This window comes from Hermetia illucens, chromosome 3, assembly GCF_905115235.1.
Source record: "Hermetia illucens chromosome 3, iHerIll2.2.curated.20191125, whole genome shotgun sequence".
NCBI lineage: Eukaryota > Metazoa > Arthropoda > Insecta > Diptera > Stratiomyidae > Hermetia > Hermetia illucens.
In genome coordinates, this window is record NC_051851.1 from 4824047 (window position 1) to 4851964 (window position 27918).

The 27918-nt window shown below is 45.8% G+C and overlaps 1 protein-coding gene across 1 annotated transcript in view; it reads right to left on the reverse strand.

The window, feature by feature from the left end:
* The window catches only part of LOC119651633 (protein Skeletor, isoforms B/C), a 238851-nt gene extending 230278 nt beyond the window's left edge, over positions 1–8573 (reverse strand). The window contains exon 1 of the mRNA XM_038055297.1: positions 7410–8573. Coding sequence (XP_037911225.1) covers positions 7410–7635 — 226 coding nt within the window. The 5' untranslated portion in view covers positions 7636–8573. The remainder of the gene's footprint in view (positions 1–7409) is intronic.
* Between the last annotated feature and the right edge of the window lie 19345 nt (positions 8574–27918).

The window sequence follows — 27918 nt, forward strand, 5'->3', positions numbered from 1 at the left end:
AGACTCCAAACTCCGCCAACTACTGTAGTACGTCATGTACAACGGTGTACTCGATTTGACTTTGTCTGCCTCTCAGAGCCATTTGGCCAAAGTCCATGACCCGGTAAGCGGTTGGCACAGCTAAGATGCTTGCGGAAAGATGTCATGCTTCACTTTGATTCTCCAGCTGCTCCGGTTAAAGCAGGTCATCGATATCAGAATGCAACCCTGTCGTATTCCGTTTAGAACTTCAATTTCTTCAGAAAGCTTATCTCGATGCGCCCTGATAATAGATATTAGTTTCTTCACAAAGCCCTTCTTGCGTAGAGTATTTCACATTTACTCCCTGTTAATGCAGTGGAAGCTTTTGTTGTTGATGAATCTAGGAAGATCCAGAACGGAAACCAACCTGCTCTCTATCGATTAAGCTTTTAAGATGTTATTTAATGCGTTCCAGGATAAACCGAAGGAGCAATGGCATAGGTCAGCTTTTAGGGATATCGAATTGATGGACCTCACCCCAAAACCGGAATGTCTGGAGTGTTTTACTAAGTCAGGCCCAGACCAGAAACCGGTTGTTGAGCCGTTGATGATGGTGATAATCTTAGCTTTTACCTTCGTGACGGAAGGAAGTACGCAAATGACCCTCCAATCATCGCACTCACGACCTGTTCCCTTCTTCGGATTCTTGACGATCATCTCTTCTTTCATTAATCAGGATTTAAGGATCTTAAGCTCTCAGGATTTATGGTCGAAAGGGGGAGTCAACTGGATCTGCAATGAGCAGTTTCACAGAAGGATCGTGAACCCAAACGGCTCTTTTGTTAGTAGAAGTAGTTTTTGGCCGCTTGTTACAGTGACTAGCCATTTCATGCACAAGAGGTGAAACTTGGCCAAATATTTATACGGTTAAATACCGAGGCGAAATATTCTCTGCGCCTCTGAAGCTACTTGTGCTACTATTGTAGTATGCGTTATATGGTAGTCAAATTAAAATTATTTACGGCAGTTGCAGCTTGACTGGCTACGGCACGCTCCTCGATACGCCTTCATAAGGCGGCAGATAACCAGACCTTACTTACACCGGAGAAAAGAGCACTGATGGCAGCCCAGATCAGCAAGAAATTTATATTTCTAAGTGGGAATATCTTTACTTCCATTCACTATTCGATGGCGACTGCCTGAATGCGCACCCATAGCTACTTTTCTTGTATCCATCTAAAAGTGATTGGGATCTAGATAATCCAACACTAGGCCAGGACACAAACCTCCCGGGGAAAGCCACGGTGGGGGCTGCACTGTCACCGTTTCAACGAACACCCTTAAAAGGGATTGAAGAATTCTCGGCTGAAATTCAGCCAATTCTGAGCTTATGAGGATAGTGAATGAAACCGGAACTTTTTTTCGAAAAACTAGAGGTACTAACTTTTTCTTCAGTGGGGGGCCTCTTACGACTCTGAGATTTGAACAAAAAAAATACAAAGCAAACATTCACTATGGCTGTAGTTGGTGGGCAAATAATGTTTTAGAGGATTTCTGGGTTCAGGACAATGTTTTTTACTAAAATAATTTGATCAGAAGGAAGTCCTGTAACTTCAAAAAAAAACTCCCTCGACGATTACCTACCTTGACGTGGTGATGGAGCTCAGTAAGGAAGATCCTTCAGGAAACGGGAGGTGACACCTGAAGCCAAGCGGTAATCAAAACCCCAAGCCAAGGTCTGACTACCGTGCCGAGGGCTGAATGGTCACAGGGGTTAAGATGTGGCCGTAAACGGTGAACTCTGGGTACCAGGCGACCCCCAGTTTCAACTAGCCTTGTCTCGGCAAAAAGGGGCTCTGCCGAGATCGACTTACTTTCCCCGAAAAAAAAAACAAAAACACAAACCTACTAAGCAAACACAATTAAACTTCGATCGTGACGATCCAACCCCGAGTGAAGGGGCAACCCTGAGCTCATCGATGGAGAACCTGAGTCTAGACTCAGATTCTCCACTTATTCAAGTGGGAACCAATTCAATTGGGACCCAGTCCTTAACGGATGAGCCGAAGCAGGCCCCTTCTGTCAGTACTCCTGACCCCAGGCTCCAATCGGAGCCACCTGCTGAGGCTAAAGTCTTGCCCATGGGTAAGCACCTGTCCACGCACAGTAAACTGCCTTCGGGCAAACCGCCTTCGGGCAAACCGCCTCCGGGCAAACCGCCTTCGGGCAAACCGCCTTCGGGCAAACAGCCTCCGGGCAAACCGCCTCCGGGCAAATCGCCTCCGGGCAACGCACAACCAAAGAGCTGTGCCAAGGTTGAGGGGAAAGGAGCGTTCGGGGCACCTGCGGCTAAGGGGAAACCGAAGCGGCACCGGTCCTCGGACGATCCTAACTCTTCGACACAAAAGGCGGCAAAGAGGGCTCGGCCGACAACGGCTAGGTCTTCATTTGCAGTCAAGGATATCGAAGCCGATGGATGGGTCCTGTATGACGACTCTAATCCATCTGGCTACGATACTGAGCAGTGCGAACAGCTTAGGAGGAAACTCCTCCTAGCTGTAAGGACTGCGTCCGCGCAAGGCATTAAGCTTTGCTTTGAGTCGGTAGGTGTATACCGTAAAATGTTACGGCTGAACTTTGCCGACGAAGACACGAACGAGTGGCTCAGGCAGTACTGCTCCTCCCTTAACGATGTGTGGGAGGGTGCGCGATTAACCTTGAAAAGGGTCTCTGAGCTTCCATCGATCAAAAAGTGCTTTCTCTGGCTTCCAGAAGAAGAGCGAAATGGTGTTGGGGTTCTGGAACAACTTGGTGTACAGAACAACCTTAACACTTCCACCTGGTTGCTGCTAGGCAGCAAAACAGGAGAGAGAACCGATAGGCCGGGAACTTTTCTCACTATCGGCGTTTCCGAACCTGATGTTAAGAAAGTTCGGGAAAAATCGGGTTGCCGGCTCTACTATGGGCTGGGGACCGTCACGTTACAAGTGTCGGCTCCTAAAACCATGGAAGGGGACATGCAGCCCCCGGCATCTACATCTGAAACGTAAATGAGGTGCCACATTTCCCAAGTAAATTTGCAGCATTGTAAAGCGGCGACTGCACTTATCAGTCGTCGGATCAATAGCTGCAAGACATTTATATACCTCAAACAAGAACCGTGGGTTGTTGGTGGGGCAGTCAGGGGCCTAAACTTCCAACATGCTGACCTATTGTATGGTAATGGAAGCGTTCGACCCCGCACCTGAATGGTAGTCTTCAAAGACTTCCAGGCTAACCTGGTTAACGACCTATGTGATGGCGACACCACATCGGCTAAGCTAACCATAAAAAGTCAACAGGGAGATAAAGAGACACTATGGTGCTCTGCATATTTCCCCTACGACGCAAAAGACGTTCTCAGTGGAACATTCATCAGAGCTATCCAATATGCCAAAAGTAGAGGCATGGGGCTAATAGCAGGATGTGATGTCATCGCTCACCATATATGCTGGGGAAGTTCGAACATCAATGCAAGAGGATCGAGACTACTGGAGTATCTAGTAGGAACCGATTTGCAGATCCTAAATGTGGGTAATGAACCCACTTTCTTCAACGTGGTCAGGCGAGAGGTCTTCGACATCACGGTGGCATCTCCTGACATCGCGGCTCTGATCGGAGAGTGGAGAGTATCAAACGATATCACACTATCGGATCACAGACGCATTGATTTCGTTATGGGCATGGATCTACCTCCACCCACTCCATTTCGGAATCCGAGGAAGACAGATTGGGTAATGTATCAAACAGAATTGAACGCCCGAGTCACGATCCCTGGGAGGCACATCAAATCCATTGCTGGAATTGAGAAGACAACCCAGATGATCACAACTAGCATGAGAAAAGCTTTCGAAGAAAGCTGTCCACTCAAGATGCCAAAGAAGGGGAAAACACCATGGTGGAACTCGGATTTGGCAAAACAGAGGAGAACGACAAGGATGCTCCTTAATCGTGCTCTGCAGGGCGAATCAAGCACTAGCTGGAATCGCTATAAAGAGGCACAGAAGGCTCTAAAGAAGAGCATAAGATCGGCCAAACGGTCATCTTGGAGACGCTTTTGCGAAGAGACTAACTCTCTTGAGGCAACCTCAAAGCTGAAGCGAATTCTGGTCAAAGAACGTAGCCAGAAACTGGGTTACTTACGTTTACAGAATGGGAAGTACACAGAAAGCGATGAAGAAACGGCAAATCATTTGCTTGAAGTACACTTCCCAGGCAGCATCCAAAATCTAATCTCGGGGTCAACAGGTGCATACAGCCCTCAACCGAGAGACTGGAATCTGGCATGCAAAGTAGTATCACTGGAGCGAGTGAAATGGGCATTTAACTCGTTCCACAGATATAAGTCTGCAGGTCCGGATGGCATCATCCCTGCGCTAGTAATAGAAGGAATGGATGCCCTGGGTCGACACATTCGGAATATATATCGGGCATGCCTAGCACACGCTTATATTCCAATTATATGGCGGGATGTGAAGGTGTTGTTCATTCCCAAACCAGGAAAACCCACCTACACAGACGCAAAAAGCTTTCGACCGATCAGCCTAACGTCCTTTCTGCTAAAAGGACTAGAAAGATTAGTAGATCGGTTCATAAGGGATACACACATTCCCAAATGGCCACTTCACCATAGGCAACACGCCTACCAGAAAGGCAAATCCATGGAGACAGCACTCCATGAACTTACGGCAAAAATTGAAAAGGCGATGTCCGAAAAAGAATACGTTTTAGGCGCATTCATGGACATCGAAGGTGCCTTCAATTATGCCTCATTTGCGCCAATTTGTGATGCAGCAAGACAGCATGGAATCGAACCGCTGTTAATCAGTTGGATCCTTCACATGCTAGAGTGGCGAAAAAACCACATATCGGTCGGCCAGAAATCTATTGAAGCAGGATGTCTCAGGGGCTGCCCACAGGGAGGGGTTCTCTCTCCACTGTTATGGCTCTTGGTAGTGGATACCATGCTGTGGCTCCTGGAGGACAAAAAAGTCTTCGCGCAAGCATTTGCGGACGACCTAGCCGTAATAATTACCGGCAAGTTTGCGGACACAGTATGTGACCGCTTGTCTGCAACTCTGCATGTAATCCACAGCTGGTGCCTCCGCAATGGACTCACGGTGAACGCTAGAAAGACTGGACTAGTTATGTTCACTAGGAACGTCAGGTGGGGCAGCTATACGCTACTCACCTTAGCAGGGGCGGAAATCCAGCTGGCGCAAACAGTCAAGTACTTAGGAGTACATTTCGACTCCTAGTTAGCGTGGAAGCATCATATCCAGGAACAATACCAGAAATCCTGCAGATTGCTCTGGTGCTGTAGGAGTGCGATAGGGAAGGCCTGAGGACTTTCACCAAGCGGATACACTGGATGTGTACATTCATAATAAAACCCATTTTGATGTATGCATGCATCGTCTAGTGGCCAAGACTAAACTTTGCTAACAGCAGGAAGCTGCTAACGCAGATTCAGAGACTTGGTTGCCTAAGTATTACTGGAGCAATGAGTACTACGCCGACTGCGGCACTTGAAGCCATCCTAAATTTACCCCCTATCCACTTGGAGGTGAAACGGAAAGCAGCCAACGACGCATATAGGCTCGATACCATTGGGGCGTGGAAAGGCGGCCAATCCAACGGGCATGCGTCTATCTGGAAATTCCTTGGAAAACATCCGGTAGCCCTGATGCCGACCGATCATATGGTTTCCAGATTCGTCTTTTAAAAGACATACACTGTCGTAATCACCGAAAGAGAAGAATGGTCGACATGTGGCCATGAGTCTTTTCAGATTACAGACCTAATAATCTTCACCGACGGGTCAGTCACGGAGGATGGATCGGGTGCAGGCGTGTTCTCGGAGAATCCGATTATAGAACTGGCCCGACCCCTCGGAAAAATGACGACCATATTCCAGGCGGAGATATATGTCATTTCATTGGCAGCAGAAGAATGTCTGCGACAAAAATGGAAGGGTCGCACCATTCGAATCTGTTCCGACAGTCGGGCGGCATTATCAGCACTAGATGGCAACAACATATCAAGCCAGTTGGTGTGGAGTTGTCATCAGGTGCTGCTGAAACTTGGCTGACTGAACGAAACATTCCTGATGTGGGTGCCGGGGCACTCTAACATCGCCGGTAATGAGGGGGCTGATAGACTGGCTCGCCGAGGGTCTGGATCCACAATGGTGGGCCCAGAACCAGCTCTTGGAATCCGACCATCTACTGTCAAGTCTACTCTGAAGGGTGAAATTGCAATGATTCACGAAACCGAGTGGAAAAATTTGGACTCTTGCCGGCAAGCGGGCCACTAGAGCGGCATTTTTGTTGTCCCTTAAGAAGTGGGACATGAAAACCCTAGTAGGGCTTTTGACGGGACACTGCCCCTTAAACTACCATATGGAAAAGATTGGGGTAGTGGTTTCGGCTGTGTGCAGCCAATGTAAGGTGGAGGAGGAGACTGCCCTGCACTTTTTATGCAGCTGCCCGGCATCCTCAGATCTCAGACGAAGACACATTGGCAAGGTTTTCTTCAATGAAGAATCTGCACACTCTCTGCTACTTGAGAATGTTCTCAGATTCGCTAAAGCCTGCGAACACCGTAGGCGGGAAGCCATTGAATAGGCAACTTACGGGGATAGTACAATGGGCCTAATAATGGCCTGAGCGCTCGGAGCTGCGGCTCCCCCCATTTAACTAAACTAACTAACTAATCCAACCCTATGCCAGGACACAAACCTCCCGGATAAAGCCACGGTGGGGGCTGCACTGTCACCTTTTCGACGAATATCCTTGAAAATAATTGAAAAATTCTCAGCTGAAACTCAGCCAATTCTGAGCTTATTAGTGGATGAAACCGGATCTTTTTTTTTTCGAAAAACTAGTGGAGTTAACTTTTTCTTCAGTGGGGGGTCTCTTACTACTCTGAGATTTGAACAAAAAAAAATTACAAAGCAAACATTCACTATGGCTGTAGTTGGTGGTCAAATAATGTTTTAGAGGATTTCTGGGTTCAGGACAATGTTTTTTACTGAAATAATTTGATCAGAAGGAAGTCCTGTAACTTCAAAAATGGTTCGGGGAAAACTTCACTATTTCCTATGAATGTTAGTCAAACTGAACTACACTCGCGTAAATATCAAAATAAAATGGATTTAGTTGTTATTTTCTAAAATTCTAAAAGGACTTTCTTGAAATAGTCAAATCAGATATTCCTTGGAACGAAAGGGGTCACATATTAAAACTACCAACTCTTCAAGAGTAACAAATTCAACTTCAAAAAACTTCCTTTGTTCCTTAAAAAATCACTTCACTTTTTCCAGTTACCTACATAGGAAAACTACCCCCCACCGCCAAAGCGGAAAAAGGACCTACATAAAGACAAGAATAAATTCTATAAATGTTTACCTTGGCCGATTACCAATGCAAGGACGAATAATAGTACGATGAAGAGCCCAACATGATGTTGTCGATATTGTTGGTGCTTTTGTTGTTGGTTCGGTTGCCTTTTTTCCCTGACATTGGTGAATGATGGAGATGAGAGCTTAAAAGGACTCACAAATTGTAACGGTAGCGATGGTTGTTCTTGGTTTTGTTGTTGTTGTTGTTGTTGTTGTTGTGTTGGTGGTAGCATTATGGCATCCGTTTTGGGCTTTTTTTCAAAATGGCTGACATTCAAGTTTCACGGATAATCCTTTTCTTCTTCTAAACGGCGCAATGCACACAATTTGTTATTGTCGTGAATTAACTTTTTATTAATAAACGTAGACAAGTCGGAGATTGTTATTTATTAAATGAAAATAAATTGATTGAGTGTAAATGGGACACTTTGAAGAGCAAAAATATTATTTTATTTGGAAGTAATTCATTTGAATTTCAGCGGATCATAATAGGCAGACACAGCACAGTCATTTTAGATTATTTTTAATGGATTTTTTTTTATAGATACAATGATTTATTTAGCTTTTATATAACTGGATTTTCACATTTTTTTATTATTATTATTTTGTCGTAGAGACGTACCGTGTCCACAAACCCATAAAATTATTGTCGCGAATTATCACATTTATCTCGTAGTTCCGCGGATACTTCCCATAAAAGATTCGAAATAAAAAAAAAACTTGAAAAGAAAAGTAAAACGTAACCGCACTATATAACGATCACAGTTCTTGGGCTATTATTTGCCGACCTTAACGAATCTTTAAACTCAACTTTTCTGGACTTAAAATTATAACACTTAACAATTTTTCTAAAGATTGACTCAAAGAAAATCTCATCTCCAAAGCGTTCGCCAGGGAATACGGTCTCGGACTGACATCTATGGAGCTGCTGGTGGTGGATCGGTGGATACCGCGCTGCTGTTGAGAGTCTGCACAGCGTCGTGTTGTGCCTCCATTACCGGTTGGATCTCTCTGAAAAAGCACACATACCACAAGAAGAAGAAGTCAGTTATAGTCTATTCAAATGGAGCTCGAATCTTATAAACTTCTATGGGAAACATGCAGCACAACATTGGAACTTTGGGGCCCACTATAGTGTAGGTGCCAAGCTACTATGGACGCTTTCTCGCCATAGCGAGCACTATTGTTCGAAGCGAACCTACGGGTGAGGAGACCCCATTGAGTAACGTCGAACCGGTGTCTGATTGTGTGCTCCGTATTTCATCGAATTCCAAGAATTATTCATTTGGCTCCGTTTTCCTTCTTGGAAAGCTTCGACACCTACGCTGAGTACCTGTTCGTTTCAACCCACACTCCGGCTTGGCTTTAACCCTTGGCTGTCGTCAGAATAACAGTCGTTAATGTGCTCTTGGCTGAAGAAGCAGCGCCCCAATAACATCTTCGAGTTCTTTCCTCTTAGCTCCATGCCTCATTTTAATTGCTTCCGTCGCTGCAGAACATTTACTCTAACCTTCATATCCACCCAGACCACTTACTAGCTCAGAAGTCCTTGCAATTTTCCGACCAGATACACTAAAGTAGTCTGAATCAACTATTCAGGGATTAACATCAAAATTACTTGGAATGAAACTCTCCCGAAAGCTTTCCCGGCTTTGATAACGTTGTGTGCAAAAAGCAATCCAAAGGCCCCACACCAAGCCCTGAATAGCCCCTGAGATGAGACGGGGGTAGATGCCCCAAATTTTCAGTCACACTAATTGGGTAAAGGACTACCACCACCCACCACACGCCCAACGCACCCCATACAAAAAACAGCTCCTGCCTCACGTTGCCTCCATTTTTCACCGCCCCCCGAAGGACTCTCGGACAAATAACGCATGCCCCGTGTCACATCGGCCCACAGTCCTGTCTCGTGTAACAAGTTTGGAGGCGTTTCACAATACACGTCATAGTCAGGATCATATCGTGATATTCTGATGCACCGCGTAGTACTCAGAGCCAGAGAATCCTTGATTTGATACGCGCCAAATAGATGTCGGTCAAAACATCCCCAATCGCCGAACGAACAACAACTCCATGTTTGTAGGAGGAAGCATATTCCGCCCTCGCATCAACGACTCTGCACATTTTCGGTTATTACGCGAAAAAAGGACATGAAAGTTTGGGAAATTTTTGTTTTTGTGTTGGCGTTGATATTAGTTTTCCTTCGAGTGGGTTTGTGGATGTTTCGAGAAAGTGCAGTTTTCATTGTGACGACAATCAACGTTAATTAGTTATGAATATTTAAGAAAATCAAAGGAGGATCTTGGGAATTTTCCGTTGATTTTCCCCGTGGGATGTGGACGGAATGGAAATCAGCAAATGGGAATTAATTATTGTTAATTGAAGTTTACAATTTATTCCAGTTTAAATCACTCTTAATGATTCCATTTGTCGGAAGTTTGTAATAAAGCAAGGAACTATTCAGTTACAGAAAAATTGGGAAAAGCTGGTTTTCAATTTTATGTCCTGGAAAGAAGTAGCAACTCTTCGCCAATGCACTATGCACAACTCTATATTCAAAAAGATTTTTTGCTTCTATTCTTAGGTCCTGATGCTGACATCCTTGCAGGAAATTGATCGGTTTGGGTGGGCGGGCATTAAACCTTATCTAAGATTCGGTTCTCACCCTGGATGAATTAATGTCCAAGTCATAGTAAGGATAATTCCTGGATAATAGTTGGCCACATGAAACTACCCATTTCTGTCGTTTGTTGGTCACGGCTGATCCCCGTCATTCCTCCAGCTTGTTCCGATTTCGCCAAGGAAATCTATCTAGATATCCTCTTATCCTTTCCCTTGCATATGGCAAAGAATTTTTCCTGTACTCCATACCCGAGTCCTCAATAAAAACAATTAGCGTTAGCATTACTTTTCTGTGTTAATCAAATTTCTTCCTGGGGTACTAGCTTCCTAGTTAGTTTACTGTAGTAGGAGGAACCGCAGCTCCAAGTACATAGTCCTTTCGTTAGGCCCATTATGCTATCACTTAAAATTGCCCGTCCAATAGCTACCCGCTTGCCCAGACGTTCCTAGGTTTCTATGAATCTGGGAACAACTTCCAGGAGTAGAGGGAGAGAGCGCCGATTATTCGTTGAAGAAAACCTTACTGGAGGATCTTCGTCTGAGATATAAGGAGGCCAGGTAGCTAGATATGAGGTGACGTCCGTCTCGCCCTCTTGCTCATATTGCCTACATATAGCTGAATCCATCATCACAATGGGTAGTTTAAGAGCAGTGTCTATTAAAAGTCTTATCAGGGTTTTCTTGTCCCACTACTTAAGGAACAATCAAAATGCCGGTCTAATGGCCCCTAGTTCATTCTATCCGCAGCCAGGAATTTAAATTTCCCTATTCGGCTGGTTGTATCCTTGCGATTTCACCCTTCAAACTAGACCTGACGGTGGATTCCAAATATTGCCTAAGGTTCCATCAATACAGATTCAGCTCTGTCAGCTCGTCCATTACCAGCGATGTTCGAGTGTCCTGTCACCCACATCAAGAATATTCCGTTCAGCTGGACAAGTTTCAGCAGCAACTGGTGGCAACCCCACTCTAATAGCCTCGGTATGTTGTTACCATTTAGTGCTGACTCTCAGGGGTGATCAGCGACCTTTGACGGCTCACTTACGGTGTGTGACGTCCCCGAGGTGTGCGCAGTATACCGATGGGGTAGTGTAAACCTAGATCTGCTAAGGTGTTTGTTGTGGCGTGTATCAGGAGCCAACCCTTCCGTAACCCTGGTCGGGAAGTGTGCTTTGAACCGGTGGTAGTTAACCGCGTTGCCCAGAGCTTGGGCTGTGTCCCCGACGGTACATTCGTTCTTGACTACTGCTGCCGGCTCCCTCGCACCCAATGCGCTGGTGAAATTTCCGTGGAGAATAAACCTAAACCAACAAAAAAAAATCGGGGAAATATCAGGGAAGGAGGAACAGCTGAGTGCGTTTGGAAAAGGAAACAACTGACTACGCCGCCAGAGACCCGTCTGTCCAAAAACAAGGAAGCTGCAAACCAAAAGCCAATAGCAGAAAAGACGAGGAAACAAAGAAGGACTAGACCTTCGGTTCTGCTCATTAACCCCATGGAAGGCAAGACATTTGCGGAAATCCTTAGTGAAATCCGCTACAGGATGAAACTCGATGACAACGAAGCAAAGGTTATTTCCTTACGGAAAACGAGGGGTGGCGGGGTCCTCGTGTCGAGCTGGGCCCGAAGACTGCTAACAAAAGTACGATCTGCGAAGCGGTCAAGGAGTTATTGGAGGAGAAGGTTCCCGTTTCTAGTCTAAAACTGGTCTGCTCTCTAGACATCGGAGATCTTGACTGCCTCACAGAAAAATTCGAAGTAAAAGAGTCCATAAAGCATGAATGTCCAGAGGTAATCAATGTCTGGATAGGTATCACTTCTACAAATACTCGAGGTCAAATGCTCGCCGTGGTGGAAGTCCCTGAGCAATATGCGAAGAAACTCCTTAGCAGGAGGAAAATCAAAATTGGGTGGGTAGTACGCAGGGTATGAATGCGGATAGTTCCGATCAAGTGCTGCATGTGTCTGGACTATGGACATACGTCAGCAGGTTGCAAAGGACCGGACAAGAGGACAGCATGCCGAGATGCGGTCATGTAGGTTACCAAGCGAAAATTGCATTCTCTGCAAGGATCGTGGACGGGCGGCGACTTCTCGGCAAGTGAAGACCAGTACATCACGTTCGAAGTAGTTGAAGCTACTTTCCGGCGTGCACCAACCCGACGCTTCCCCTGCCTGTGGCATGTCGCGACGGTAACCATCGGAAAGTTCGTCGAAACTCTTTGTGGGTGGTAGCGTTGCAACTGAAACCGTCGTAAATTCGGTGATGAACCTGATAACGACGACGTGCGAGGCTTCCATGCCCCGGAGGGTCCCCAGTCGTGACAGGCTTTCTATTTACTGGTGAATGGCAGAAATTGCCGACCTTCGGAGGAAGTTTCATAAACTCCGCCGTGTGGTACAACGTTTACAAGCCAACAAAGAGGCATGCGCCATAAAGGCATAGTATAGATCAGCGAAAAGGAGATTCCGCAGCGCGATAAATGAAAGCAGAACTCGCAGCTGGCAGAAGCTACTCAATTTTTTCTTGTCGCTGGAAGGTATCGAAACACGCGCTGATCAACAAGGGAAAAGGAGACCCGCAGCTGCTATCTGCATACCACCGCTATGTATGCTTGACCCGGGAAAGTGCTCGAGGAGCTTATGAGGAGTAGACTCGTTGAAGCTATCCGCGCTGCCGGAGACTTATCCCCAAGGTGGTTCAGAATAGGGCGATACAGAGTGGATGCCGTTATGGAGGTCGTGGGTGAATTTCATCGGGCCGAGGCACAGAGCCGCCGATCTTGACGGATAGTGCTCTTCATAACGCTTGATGTCAGAAAAGTCTCCAATTCCGTAAGATGGATAGATATTCTAGGCACATTAGAAAACTCATTTCGCGTGCCAAGCTATCTCTGGCGGATATTGAGGAATTATCTGATGCGACGGCTAAGCGGATACTCATGGTTTCAGCCCCGTTCTGGAAAAAACCGAAGTAGTCATCTTGACCATAGTGAGAATCCCGACCCTGCGTCCCATATCGATCAGTGAGTTGACTATAGAATCAAAACCAGCGGTTAAATACCTTGGTTAAATACTCGACTCGAAGATTAGGATTTTCGAGCAAATCAAAACAGCAGTGGACAGGGCTTCATTTGGAGTCTCGGCCTTGAGTCGCTTAATTGCGATTGTTAGGGGCCCTATATCTACTAGAAGACGTCTCCTTATGGGAACAACGCAGTCAGTTCAGCCGATGCCCTTGACATTGTAAGCACCTTGCTCAAGTGCGGAGACGGGGAGCTTTGCGAGTGACGTCTGCTTATCGTACTGTCTCAGAACCGGCCGGGATGGTGATTGCAGAAATGATCCCCGTTGCCCTCCTCGCGAAGGATCGTAAAGCTATCTTTCTCTGTACGGGCGAAAACTTAAGAGAGGTAGTTGGCCGTGAAGAACGTTAACGCACTTTTGCCGAGTGGAAACTCTCTCGGCAAAATGAGTCAAGAGGCAATGGACTGCGCGGCTCATCGGCTATTACCACACCCGTAGCTGAACCGAACGCACGATGAAATTGATTACTTCCTTACCCAACTTCTAAGCGGATGTGGAGGTTTTCTGTCTTACCTGCACAAGATTGGGAAAGCGCGATCTCCTGATTGTGTGTTCTTTAATGAAGTGGCAGACGACGCTGAACACACCTTTTTCTCTTGCGAATGGTGCGACGGGTTTCGTCAGCAGCTTCATGCAGACTGAAGGGAGCTCTTTGCAGACAACATTGTCAAAGAAATGCCGAGGAGCGCTGGCAGTTAGAGTCGTGTTACACATTATGTCCGGGCTCTTCTTATTGTGAAAAAGATTGAACTCAACCGGCGGAGGAACCGGATGGCAAGGGGTTCCCTGATCAAACAACTCCCTTCCTCCCCTCCCCTCCCGTTTGTGAAAGGGATTCCCTGGGTTGAAGGCACCAAAATCCGCGAGAGCGGGAGGGCTTGCCCGAAGTAATTTGTCAAACGCTTCCAGGTTAGTTCTCTGATGACAGGGAGGTGTTTAGTTGGTAGTTCGACTGGGTACTGTTGCGGGAGTGCAACACTCTGGGCATAAACGCATTCACCTATCCTACTCCAAAAAAAAATGCTGCCCTATTGCCGGAACAGATTTGAATGGCGCGACTTGCTATTTTTGTAAAAAACATTTTTCTGCTGCCAATAAAATGGTATACATCTGGTCGTCATTTTGCCGAGAGACTGGGTCAGTTCCATAATCGAGTTTTCTGAGAATACCTCTGAGCCCGATCCGTCTTCCATCACTTGGTCGTCGAAGCCGCAGAAAACTTATGGGCACTTGTCGACCATTCTTTTCTTTTGGAGATTATGGCAAATTATTTCTTTCCAAAGACAATTGCGGAAATCATATGATCAGCGGACATTAGAGCCACCTGATTTTTCGCCCGAATTAACGCTCAGCAACCGGTATCCGCCTGGCTAAGTAAAAAACGCTAGGCGGAAAGCCGACATTTCTGCCGAGGTTCACCAATTCGATATCCCTAAAACAGCTTTCATACTGCTTCCTTGAGCAGACGCAATAAACCTGTAGTGTTAAATCCCGACTGAGTTTGGGTGTTCTTAGGTTGTCCCTGTTTACCAGCTCCGCGGGACTTGCAATAAATTCTCCGCGATGACCATCTGGAGGCCAAGTAGAACGAATAGTAGGACTTTCTAGCAACCCCCTGGACTACGAATGGTACGTAGTTGTCCGGCAGTATTTGAAGGTGAGGAGTTTGCCTAACTGAGAAAAAGGAGGACTCAACTGAATTCCCTAGTCGGTAATTATAATTACAAGAATACCAAAGCGTGGAATCAACTCTAGACAGAAAGTTTTAGCACAAGATTGTACAGAAATATCTTTGAGAGGTATTGCTTCAGGCTATCGCGTGAACCTATCGATGATTGTGAGACAATACCTAAAATCGGTCGGGTCTCGAAAAGAGTCAATTAAATCGAGGTGGATTGTGTGGAATCGCTTGGTGAGCCGAGGGAACACGTTTGCCTCTTTCGTCATATGTAGTCGTAGCTTTGCACTTCTGTCATACTGTGCACTATTTGGCCCAAGAATGAATGTCCTTGTTCATGGATGGCCGGATATAGTTTACAGTGACTAACCGATTCATTTCCGGATGCCTGGGTGATCTAGGTCGTAAAAGGCGCAAAAAAATTTCTTACGGAAATCGGCCAGAATGTAAAGAGCCTTAGTCCTTGTATGAAGTCTCGCAGAATATACTGGACGTTAAGCGAAACATAAGAAACTCGCTAAATTTGCATTTGGAGTTAGTCCTAAGACTCTGAAGAACCTAAAACCGGACGCAGCACTGCAGTCATCAGAACTTACAAGACAAATGGAAGAAACTCTCGATTGATAGAAGCGGAATCCGCCTATCATATGACTTTGTCCTCTCTATGCTCGCTTCACCACTTTTTGACGAAGAAGGCCTAGGATGGACACGCAGTCCGCCCATCCCACATTTTACCCAGGCGGGGGCACGCCTATTGCCTCGATGCAAAGTGATGATGAGAAAAGTTCTGAAGAAGGATATTCCATCTTACGTGATCATCAAGCAATGGCTCCTAAGCTTAGTTTCCTGTCTCTGTTGGTGTTCATCAAGCAAGCGCCCTCTCACCACTCCTCTTTGTTCTTGTTATGTACACTGTCACACGGGACATACAATGTCCAGCGCCCTGTACACTGCTTTACGCAAATGATATTTTTCTAGCCTCAAACAACACAGTCTCAGATTGAATCTGAAGAAAACTGAATTTTTGACTGCCGATCCCCATGAAACAGGCACAATCACTGTCAACGCGCCCAGAACTGAGCGATTTAAATGCCTCGGGTCAACGCTATCACCCAATGGAGAACTGCGTCATGAAACTGTTTCACGTATTAACGCAACCTGAATGAAGTGGCGTTCCATAGCTGGTGTTCTTTGTGATCGACGTATCGACGAACGTTTCAAATCTAAAATTTCCGGCAATATCGTCCGTTTTCTTACTATCTATGGTTCCGACTGTTGGCCGACTATAAAAGACAATGAACGGCATCTTGCGGTAATGGAGACGAAGATGTTGCGTTGGAATAATTGCGTGACACGTTGTGAAAACGATCGATATAGGGTTGCACCGATTATGGAAAAAGTGCAAGAAAAGCGCCTTCGATGATATAGTCATGTAATTCGCTCTGAAGAGAATTCACTTGCCAAGATTGGTCTGAACATCGAATTCGATGATAAGCGACCAAAAGGCCTTCCAAAAAAACGGTGCCTTGATACGCTGGATGGGGATTTGAAAGCCTCGCGAGTGCATCCAGATCAGGCTTTCGATAGAACTAAATGACGAAACCGGTCACGACGAGCCGACCCCACTTGTAAACGGGATAAAAACTGAAGAGAAAGAAGAAGCAAGACTTTAGTTATGTTTTTAGTTGTAACTTTATAAGGGACTAATTGCACGGTTTTCTGGCGGCATCCTTGATAATATGACATGAAAAGGATCTTATCGTCGTGTCATCGCGAAATGCTTCTTTCGGGTGGTGCGGATTCTTTATGAATGACGTCGATCAGAAGAAATGGTGTGCCATTCTGAGCCCTGTCGCTTGCTTTCGGGTCGTCTTCTAAAGTCGAAGTCCTCAATCACATGATGAAAAAGATCCTGGCAGATTATTTTTCGGTTGGCCTTTTGCTCCTCTGAGATAACTCGCGGCACCAACTTAACATACTTTCCTCATGGCTACGCTTTCTGTCACGATCTCAGGTGCTCAGAAGTGGCGAGGACACCAAATCGTCAGAGGAAAACCTCCAAGTGGTGACACCGGGAAACGCTGTATTCACATCAACTATCTGGTCTTGAACGCAGTAGGTAAATGCTCTGAAACTTAGGATCCGAGTTTGCAATGGACTTATCTGAAGTGGCTCTTGCGACGAAGCCACACCGGAAGTTATTTGGTTGCATGGGAACAACCATCGCTACATTTTCGTCGTGCTTACTGGTTGAATATCGTCCTTTTCCGTTCTTCCTCTACTTCTCTGGATAACTTATGCTTCTCAAAAACACGCAATTAATCATAACAGCTCCACCATAGGCTTCCCTAATCATCTTATGCGCCTTTTTGCCTGGTTTACTAATCTTTAGACAAAATTTGATCGTGTATCGCTGCTCCAGTAAACGATCCATAATTCTGCCTGACGAGGCATTTCGACAGGCATTCACACAAGCGACCTGCCCTCTTCAACGGCCGAGAACCAACTGCCGATTTTTCCAGTGCTTTCAATATCCCCCCACCGATCCTATGCTTGGAAACCGCCTCTCGTTCACTCGTCCGCCTAGGAAAAAACAGTTCTATTATTTTCAGAACATGCTCAGCATGTGTATAATTGGGGTCCCGATAAAAAATAGGTAACCTTCAGTGTCACTCCCCTGAGGAAAAAATATCCGTCTGCGTAGACTATTTCAGCCACTTATTCAGAGCCAAATCGCGAGCGGACCCCATTGGCGACCGCCAATGCTGTCAGCGATAAAAGGTTGAGCTTGGAAGGGTCTTACCTTTGGTCCTTTTCTCTCAGATGCCTGGCTGATATAGTCAGAACAGGCCCGTTCGCCTCCTTCTTTACCTCCCTAGAAGAACTCGAACTTGCAATCTCCCGGTGCAACAATAAAAAATTTTCAAGCCCCGATGACATCCCTAACTTTGTTCTGCGGAAGTATGTGCCTACCATCAGTGAACGTCTCGCCATCCTCTTCAACAACTGCCTGAACAACGGCCACGTCCCGGTATTTTGGAAATCAGCCCTCCTCATACCTATCCCTAAGAAAGGGTGCTCGGGCGATCTCAAAGATATGAGGCCTATCTCTCTTCTTTCCAATATTGGAAAAATCTTCGAACGTATCCCACTAAGTCACCTCAATAGACACTACTTCACTATCATTCCACTTAATAAATTCGGCTTGAAAACCTCAGATCCACAGAGCTGCTCCTGCAAGACCATATCCTCAATCTACTGGAAAACAGGCATTGACCCGTAGCCTGCGCCTTAGACCTCGAAAAGGCGTTTGATTCAGTTTGGAAAGAGGGATTGCTCTACAAACTAATCCAGTCCAATTGCCCCCTTCCCTTATTCAGAACCCTCGCAGACTTCATCTCCAACAGAACTTGCCGCTTCAATAGATTACGCTCCATCGACTTCCCGGTAAACTCAGGAGTCCCTCAGGGATCTATTCTAGGCCCCAAACTTTTTAACATCTTCCTCCACGATATTCCCCTCCCTCCCGTAAACTTATCCCCCACGGCAACTCCGGCAATTCAGGCACTCCTTTTCCCGCCCTCTTCCCCCAACGACAATGGCCCTCCTGCGTCAGGAGGGATCCTCTTCACTGATGGCACCATCCTATATGCAAGTGGTCTCAGGCCCTCAATAGCCTCCCTCTCTCTCAATATCGTAACCAATAGGGTCATCGCTTATTTCAACCGGTGGGCCCTTACCGTTATGAGGTTATTTGCTTCAGAAACCCCAGTGGGAAGTGCCACTGGCGCACAGTGCCAGAAAGCAGAAACCTGCATTTACGCATTGCTAACCACACACTCAAGCCGAAATCAAACATTAAATACCTGGGAATCTCCCTCAACAACCAACTCAAATCCAACCCTCACGTCAGATCTGCTATTGCCAATGTCTCTAAGGCCTCAGTTGCCTTTAAAAACCTCCTCTCATGCCGGGCCCTGTTCCTTGCCACCAAAACCCTTTTATACAAAAATCTTATTCGTCCAATCCCGACCTACGGTTTCCCAGCATGGGCTACCATGTCACCGAACGTAGCAGAAGCCCTTCAACGCTTTGAAAGGACGATACTCAGGAAATGCACGGCCAAATACAGAAGGCCAAACTTAAAATTTCACCAAAACTCTCTTCTGTACGACCTTTCTGGGGTTTGCCCCATAATTCCGCACATGATCAAGTTGTCAAGCGTCGGACTGAAAAAGTGGCTGTCTCACCCTAACCCGCTGATACAAAATCTCGCTAAACGCAATGCATTGTTACGCGAGCAGAGGTACTATGTGACAAGGCTAACTCTCCTCTCAACCATCACGCCTCCCTCCTTCATCCCCTCCTTTTATTAAAGCTCCTCCCCGGACTTTCACAGAGGCTAAATGCGTAAGTCCAATGTTCTGGCAGTCAATCCCCCGCAGGTGTAGATTATTTTTCTTTACTTGGTCCAAATTAAGGAAATAGACATTAATTAGCCTGTGCAATATGTAATACCTCCAAGCATCAACTTCTTCCCTAAATTAAGGTCCCTCTCTGATGATGAAAGCAAAGATCAAATACAATTATTTTTCCGAAGCATTCACGTATGCAGAAATTTAGATTGATGCGAAAATATCTTTAATAAACCATCAATTCTTTCTATAACAAATATATATTTGTAAAATTTCAATAAAAATTGCTAAATTAATCCATTTTTGAACAAGCAAAAATACACCCCACGTGTATAACATCCACGAACATAATCCTTATTTCCAAGCAACTTTACAACCTTCCCTTAAACCGCATTACCTTAATGGCGATCAAAGCACGAAATTGCTTCCGGAATAAAGGATGCCAAGTTCAATAATTATCGATCCCTGGCAGCTATTAAAGGGGATAATGAATGTTGAAACCTTAACCGATAAACGGCAGTGCTTGCCTCGTCTCGCCTTGTCCCCGGGCGTTAATAACACTTTCATCCCCTCTGTGGGAATGAAATTCTCCGTAAAACGTCGAAAAGTATTTTCCTAAAAGGGTTTTTGTCGCCCAAGACATTCACATCATTTGATCTATTGATGGTCACGTGTCATTCTCTTGCTTCTGGTTACATGGTGGGACCAGACAATGGCTTCTGTGTTAATGGATAGACTCCGTGCTTCCATTTCCAGTCTGCCTGGTACTCCCTTGCATATAAATAAATTGCATTGTTTCTGGAAATCAAAAGTTCGGGGGTGGCTTTTTTCGTCCTGCATAGAAGTGAATTTAGTGGGCTAAAAATGAACAGGCAGGTAGGTCGCATGACGAAGGATACACTTTCATTACGAAGTGGATAGAGAGGCTTTGGTCGGTATTAATCAGTTTTAATGGTTATTTCCAAGCTACCGTGAAAATCTATGAACAATATTTCATTGTGTTCAGGAAATGCTCACCATCAACTACGAAAACTGTTCGAACTATGCTGAGATGAGGACATGAAGAATGCACATGTGGTGGCGATTGGAAAAATTAAAAAGGCAGTGAAGAAATTATCATCCTTAGATTCGTTCCGGGATAGTAATTGAATAGCATTTTTAAAAACTATAATCATCATATAATCGGAATGCTTCTCGTAAGTCCACCGGCGGTGGGGTCCTAATTGCTATAAAAGATACACTCCCCGCCGAACTCGTCTTCTCCTCCTCTGGCTTTCCTTTTGCTTGTATTGCTCTTCGTGTCTCCCCGCCCAAATTCCTCCCGTTCATTGTTTCTTGTGTATATGTCCCCTGTGCTAGCTAGCCCTTCTCATCTGTATGAAGAATTGTTTGACAGTTTGTCTGAACTCCTAACCATCAGATTCCCTTCCCTCCCTTTCTTTCTTTCTGGAGATTTCAACCTGCCCATGCTCAACTGGCCTAATCATCTTAGCCTTCTAATTCCTTCCAACAACCTCTCCCATTCTTCCCTCCCACTTTCTTCCTTTACGTATACTTGCTCTGCCCTGAGCTTCAATAACACCAAAAACTCCTTGGGCCGCACTCTGGATCTCTTCCTTTCCACCCTCCCCGAGCGCCACCTCTCTTTATTTCCTTGCACATCCCCGTATGTCAAAACTGACGCTCACCACCCCGCAGTTGAATTTGAAGCGAAACTCACTAAATTCAACTTCCGCAAATGCAATTTTGACGGTCTGAACTCAGCTTTAGCTTCTTTCAACTGGGTTCATATATTAAGCAATTCATCGTGTGATCAAGGTCTTAACACCTTCTACAATATCCTCTCTGATCTCCTCTCCTGTTATGTCCCTTCTTCCCCTCCCTGCCTACGTTCTTACCCAATTTGGTTCACAACGGAACTTCATATTAACATTCGCTTGAAACATACACTGCGGAAGAAGTTTCGAGCTTCTAAGAATGACGCCGACCTTGCTCACTTTAAAGCTAAACGCTCTACTGTGAAGTCAATGGTCAGAAAAGCGTGTAAAAGGTACCTATTGAACATCGAACCCGCCCTTATCCGCGATAACTTAAAACCCTTTTGGTCTCACGCTCGCAACTCTCGTAATCCAACTCAATCTCTCCCTTTTTTTATCAACTTTGCTAACTCCACTGCCAACTCCGCACAAAATCCTGCGCCCTTCTCTGAACCTACTTCTCTTCCATGTTTTCTCCCCACCCTCTACACCTTTCATAACTACAGACTCCTCCGAATTTCTAGCCATTCCTCTACTTACGCCTTCCCTGGTTGAGTTCCTCATTGGTAATCTTGACCCCAATGTCGGACCTGGCCCCGATGGGCTTCCTAATCTCTTCCTCCTTAACTGTAGAAAACTCATTTCGTTCCCCCTGAGTATAGTCTACAACAAAAGTCTAGATGAATGCTACTTTCCCCGTCTCTGGAAAGAGGCCCTTATCATTCCTATCCTCAAGAGTGGTGACCCTTCCCTTGCTGTGAACTACCGCCCCATTTCTTTTCTCCTCTTGTTGCAAAATCCTAGAAAGATACGTCAACGACTGGTTGACCGCGCATTTCGGTCACCTCATTGTCAAAGAGCAGCATGGTTTCGTGAAACATAGATCAACGGCTTCTAATCTTCTGGTCTTTACCAACTTTGCTGCTAAATGCTTGAATTCACGACAGGAGGTACATGCTATTTATACCGATTTCTCCAAAGCCTTTGATACAGTTGACCATAATATTCTCCTCTCTAAACTTTCATCGCTAGACTTTCCTTCCTCAGTCATCTCCTGGCTTTCCTCCTATCTCTCATACCGTTCCTGCAAAGTTTCTTTTCATGGTCACTCATCTGGTCCCTTCTGTCTTTCCTCTGGTGTTCCCCAAGGCTCTACACTTGGCCCCCTACTCTTCCTGTTTTTTATCAATGACCTCGCCTCCATCCTCCCCTGTCCGTATTTGCTTTACGCAGACGACCTTAAATTGTTTGCCTCTGTTTCGTCTCCATTGGACTGTGCTTTCTTACAATCCAACCTTGATAATTTAGCCCGTTGGTGTTCGGTCAACAAGCTAACACTGAATGTTAACAAATGCCACTGGATGCGCTATTCCCTTAAATCCTCCCCATCATCTTTTTCCTATTCTCTCAGTGGACAATCCCTTTCACTACTGACTTCCTTCAAAGACCTGGGTGTAATAGTCGACGATAAACTTCGTTTCAATTCCCACTTCGTTGACATCATCAATAGAGCTTCCAAAATGTCTGGTTTTATCCTACGTTCCTCGTCCGACTTTACCTCAATCCAGCCCTCCTTAACACTCTTCAATTCCCTTGTCAAAAACATCCTTGAATACTGCTCTGTAGTCTGGTCCCCCTACCGCATCCGTGACGGCCGCGCTCTTGAAGCTGTACAACGCAAATTCACCCGGACCCTCTTTTACAAGAAAAACCTTCCACGGGTTGATTATCCGTCACGACTCCGCACCCTCAATCTCCCCTCCCTACAGCAACGCCGTATCTTCCTTGATATGTGTACTCTTTTCAAACTCTGCAATTGTCTGATGGACTGCTCCGCCAACTCGGATATTACTTTCCGTATCGCCTAGTCTCATAACACACGTAGTGCGGACATTTTTGGTGTACCCTTCGCGGAGCTCGAGATTTACTTTCACTCTCCGATTCTGAGGTTTTGCCGGTCCTACAATGCCCTACAGCTTGGGTCCTTTGACTCTATGTCCCTCTCTAGCTTTAAGCGTAAAATAAGCCATTAACTCACTCCTAGATATTTGATGGCTGACTTGTGGTAATAACATGACTCACAATTCTCTTACGGCGCTCCCCAGTACTGCCTGTAATTGCTCGTAGAAAGCATCCTTCTTCACTATATAGGAAGCCTCCGTTGGTGCATAACACTGTACAATTGTGATGCTCCTTAACCTGCACCGGAACCTTGCAGTTAGAAGTCTGTCAGAAACCGGCCCCCAGGTGAAGAGAGCGCACCTTACGGCAGCTATCAAAAACAGTCTGACACCGGATTTCCGTCTGCTACCACTTGGCTTTCCAGAGTAAGAAGCACAGTGCGATTAGTATGACAAGAGGGAGAGGAGTACTTTCCACAGCGCCAGCATCTTACTTTGCCAAGGATGTCTAGCTTATATCGCGTTGGAATTGCCCCTCAAGTTGGAGAAAGTGAGCGCCATCGTTGTCGAGGAGCGTGAACATATTCGAACAACCAATTGTAGTCCGGTTTCTATACCCAAAGGTAAGGTAAGGACCTTCGTGAGACCAGTTCTCAGGGAAATTTTAAACCTCGTAGGAGACCATGGTAAATAGTAAACACGATACATAGCGGAATTGCATTATATTAAGGCAGAAATCACCCATGAACTAGCCACGTAGAACGGAGGGACAAACAATAAAGTGAAAATTGGTCGACAATCACTTAGGAAGTCGCAAAATAATTGGAAGAACTCGATTGATAAGGCTGAGTTTTGGAGAACGCAGTCGCAAGGGCGTAACGAATGCAGATGAATTCTTGGAGAGGCCAAGAACCGAAGTTGGTCTGCGGTCATGATTATTTATTTGCAGAGTTTTGAAAAGAGTACACATATCAAGGAAGATACGGCGTTGCTGCAGGGAGGGGAGATAGAGGATGCGGAGTCGTGACGGATAGTCAAATGGAGGGTTCTTTTGTAAAAGAAGGTCCGGGTGAATTTGCGTTGTTCAACTTCAAGAGCGCTACAGTCACGGATGCGGAAGGGGGACCAGACTACACAGCAATATTCAAGGATGTTTCTGGCAAGGGAGTTAAAGAGTGTTAAGGAGGGCTGAATTGAGGTAAAGTCGGAGGAGGAACGTAGGATAAAACCAGACATTTTGGACGCTCTATTGATGATGTCAACGAAGTGGGAATTGAAACTAAGAAGATTACACCCGAGGGTCCGTATTGAAAGGGGTTATCTGCCAAGAGTTAGTTAGAATGGATGTTGGGGATGATTTAAATGAATAGCCCATACAGTCCCATTAGCTGACATTTAAAGCCGGCTCATTAACCGAGCACCAACGAACCAGTTGGAGTTGAACTGTAAAAGAATACAGTCCAGTGGAGACGAAGCAAAGGCAAATAATTTAGGGTCGTCAGCGTACAGCAAGCATGGACAGGAGAGGACGTAGGGGAGGACATTAATAAAAAATAGGAATAATAGAGGACCAAGTATGGAACCTTAGGGAACACCAGAGGAAGGAAAGAAAAAACGGAATGAGTGTCCATTGAAAGAAACTTTGCAGGAAACGTATGAGAGGAGGAAAGCCAAGCGATGATTGAAGGGGAGAAATTGAGTGGAAAGTGTTTGGAGAGGAAGACATTGAGGACAGCAGTATGAAAAGCTTTGGCGAAATCGATGCAAATAGCATGTCGTGAATTAAGGTATTTAGCAACGAAGTTGGTAAAGACCAAAATGTTGGAGGCAGTAGTTCGGGTAGCAGGCATGTCAGGATCAGGTCCGTGTCAAGATTACCAATGAGGAACTCAACTAAAGAAGATGTGAGGAGAGGAATGATGAGAGACTCGGCGCAGTCTGGATCAAGAAGAAGCGTAGAGGGCGTAGTAATTGAAGGAGTAAATACAGAAGAGTAGTAAAATGAAAGAAGGTGGCAGGATTGTTATGGAGAGTTCGCAGTGAAATCAGCAAAATTGATAGAAGAAAGGAAAGAAAGTTAAATTTAAGAGAATTATGCGTTTTTGGCGTCTGGGCGAGGGATAGATGAGGAAATAAACAGAGCTAGCACAAAGGAGTTTAGAAAGGAAGAGATCGAGAGTGCGGCCCATGAAGTTTTGAAATTCTTGACAAACGAAATGTTCATAAAGGAAGTAAGTAGTAGGGAAGAGTGGAAGAGGTGGTTGGAAGCAATAGGAAGGGTAGGACGACTAGGCCAAATTGAACATGGGGAGGGTTAAAGTCTCCTCAGAGGAAAGAGAACTTGAGAGAAAGAATTTCCGGCAAGCTGTCGGACAATTCGTTGGGATGGGAAGGGCTAGCACAGGGGAGGTAAATACAAGATAAAATAAACGGGTGGGTCTTAGGCGGGGAGACACGAGGAACAACAGAATCATATGGTGAGCCAGAGGAAGAAAAGATGAATTCGGCTCGGAATTGATATTCAATTGCAATTAGGACTCCACCACCAGTGGACTAATACGACGCCGTGCGGTCCCTGTCGCAACGAAAAATGAAATGATCAAGATTAAACAAAAGAAATGCGCTAAGTCTCAGTTCGGTGCCTGGTGAACCAAGGAAACCAAAGCAGGAGTTCCAAGAGGCAAGGTGTCATCGATTGTAAGTCTGATTCTCCACTTTGAGGATAGATTCTAAATGGAGGCCAAAACGCACGTTGTTAAACGAGTGATTAAAGGGATCTCCCTCGTCTGCGCTGAAATTCAAATCAATGTTCCCTAATAAGAAATTAGTTGACTCCATCGCGAAGCATGCATCTCATGTACCGATTCTGTTAAGACCCGATATCATTCTACAGTTGCTTCCGGAAGGAGTTAGAAGTTGCTGAAGAGTTACTTGCGCAGGACACATATCTCGGCTGGGTGGTTTTTGGTTCGGGTGAAGCGATCGTTTCGAAGATCTCCCCTGAGCACGTATCTATGGAAGAATTCGAACTGAATTTGAGGAGCTTTTGAGACATGCTCATCAATCAGGATGATGCTAGCAATGGCAACCTATAGAGGTAGGATGCCGCCCTCTTTCATATTCCAAAACATATGTGGTCCTCATCAAATAAAAAGTGTCAGATGGAGGAGCCATCACAACCCGCCATGCACTAGTCGCTAACTCTTATGGAGGATTATTTGAGGCTGCAGTTAATATAATAGTTTTAAGCACTATTAAAAAATGCCCTCAGTCGCGAACCTTACATACGAGGACTTTCGTACAACTGCATCAGCTAACTGACAATGGTAATGATCTATAGGTGCTGGATCCGGCACAATTTTTGATTAAGCGCCATACTTCAGGCATCTTCAATAGGCAAAGGGCTCAAGGAGGGATTTTGCGCGACAGAACATTGGTTACAAGTTCAGGCGCTACAGAGTAAATTTTAGGCGAAGTTCTAAACTAAGTACTTAAGACACTTGCAAAAACGATATAGGTGGGGATTCAGGGGCAGACCTGGGCTTAGTCAAGAAAAGGAATCGCTGCCTGCGGAACAGGAAATTGGTTCCAGTAGTCGAGGACTTGTCTAAATCTGGTGAAGCTGTCCGGCAAGTTAGAATTAAGACAGCGAGCAAGGATGACGTCCGCCAAGCAGCGCATCATCTGGTCTTCCTTCTTTCAGAAGAGGAGAAGCGCAGGGTGGAATGCGATAGCGGGGGAGGTCAAAATCGTCTGAGAATTCGAGTCATTGTGAAAGTGAGGGAAGAGTTGCTGGCTCATGTGACTCTGACATTATATCATACTTAATTCTTCTCCATCCGAGCCAGGTTCGTAGTCGATAGATTTGGTGTTAGAAATTGTTAGAAATTAAAATGGTGAATATTACCGAGGTTCAGATCAAAGGATTTGATTTCAAGTTTTTTTGTCGCCACTTCGGTGAATAATACGGTCGACCTATAAATTATCTCGTAGCAAGCAGAGCGGTTTGAGAAGACGTCTGATAGGCAAAGAAAACAGAACGTGCAATAGCATTATGAGAACCTAACATCCAGCAAAGATGGACCCTAAGGATAATTTCGATCTTAGTCAAAGAGGCAGTGAAACCCCGCCCCTCGCAGCTGTTTTTGGTACATTGCATTAACGTACAGCTGATTTAGTAGAGAAGAATCCTCCGAAGAATTTTTGGCCCCCTACATGAGGATGGACGATTCCGTAGCCTACATAATGACGAAATCTATCAGCGATACCATGACCGTCCGGTTGTGGATAAAATCCGGCTCAATAGGTTACGGTGGGCGGGTCACTTAATCCGTATGGATGAAGATGATCCCACCCGGAAAGTCTATAAGGGCAATATCTATGGTAGGAAAAGAAGACGAGGCAGACCCTGCCTAAGATGGAGCGATGGCGTGGGCCAGGACGCCAGACAGCTTTTAGGGATATCGAATTGGTGGACCTCGGCGCAAAACCGGGATGTCTGGAGTTCCTTATTAAGGCAGGCCTAGACCGGATACCGGTTGTTGCGCCGTTGATGATGATGATGATTTAGTACTCATCAGTGAGCAGTACCGAAACAAGGGCCCAGTTTCATGGCACCCAGACGTATCAGGTACCGCTGCCATCTGGGTTCGGGACGGCACCCTTCTGGGGGTTCTTGCCCAAGGCCGGGGAGACGGCTTTGTCTGGATTCGGTATTCAGGGATAACGTTTTTTAGTGTCTATCTTACGCCGAATGAGACGATGCCGGACTTTCGTCGGAGGCTTGAGGCTTTGGAGGACGTTATCCTAAGCACGAATGGGCGGATCCTGGTCGGGGGTGACTTCAATGCTAGGGCACTTGAATGGGACATGCCTCACACAGATTCCAGAGGGAAACGAATTCTGGAAATGGCGGCGAGAACAGGACTGGTAGCTCTAAACACCGGATCCACCCCAACGTTCCGACGCCCGGGCTGCGAAGGAAGCATTCCAGACGTAACCTTTGCATCGGAATCACTGGTGTCGTTGGTGAACAGGTGGCGAGTTCTGGAAG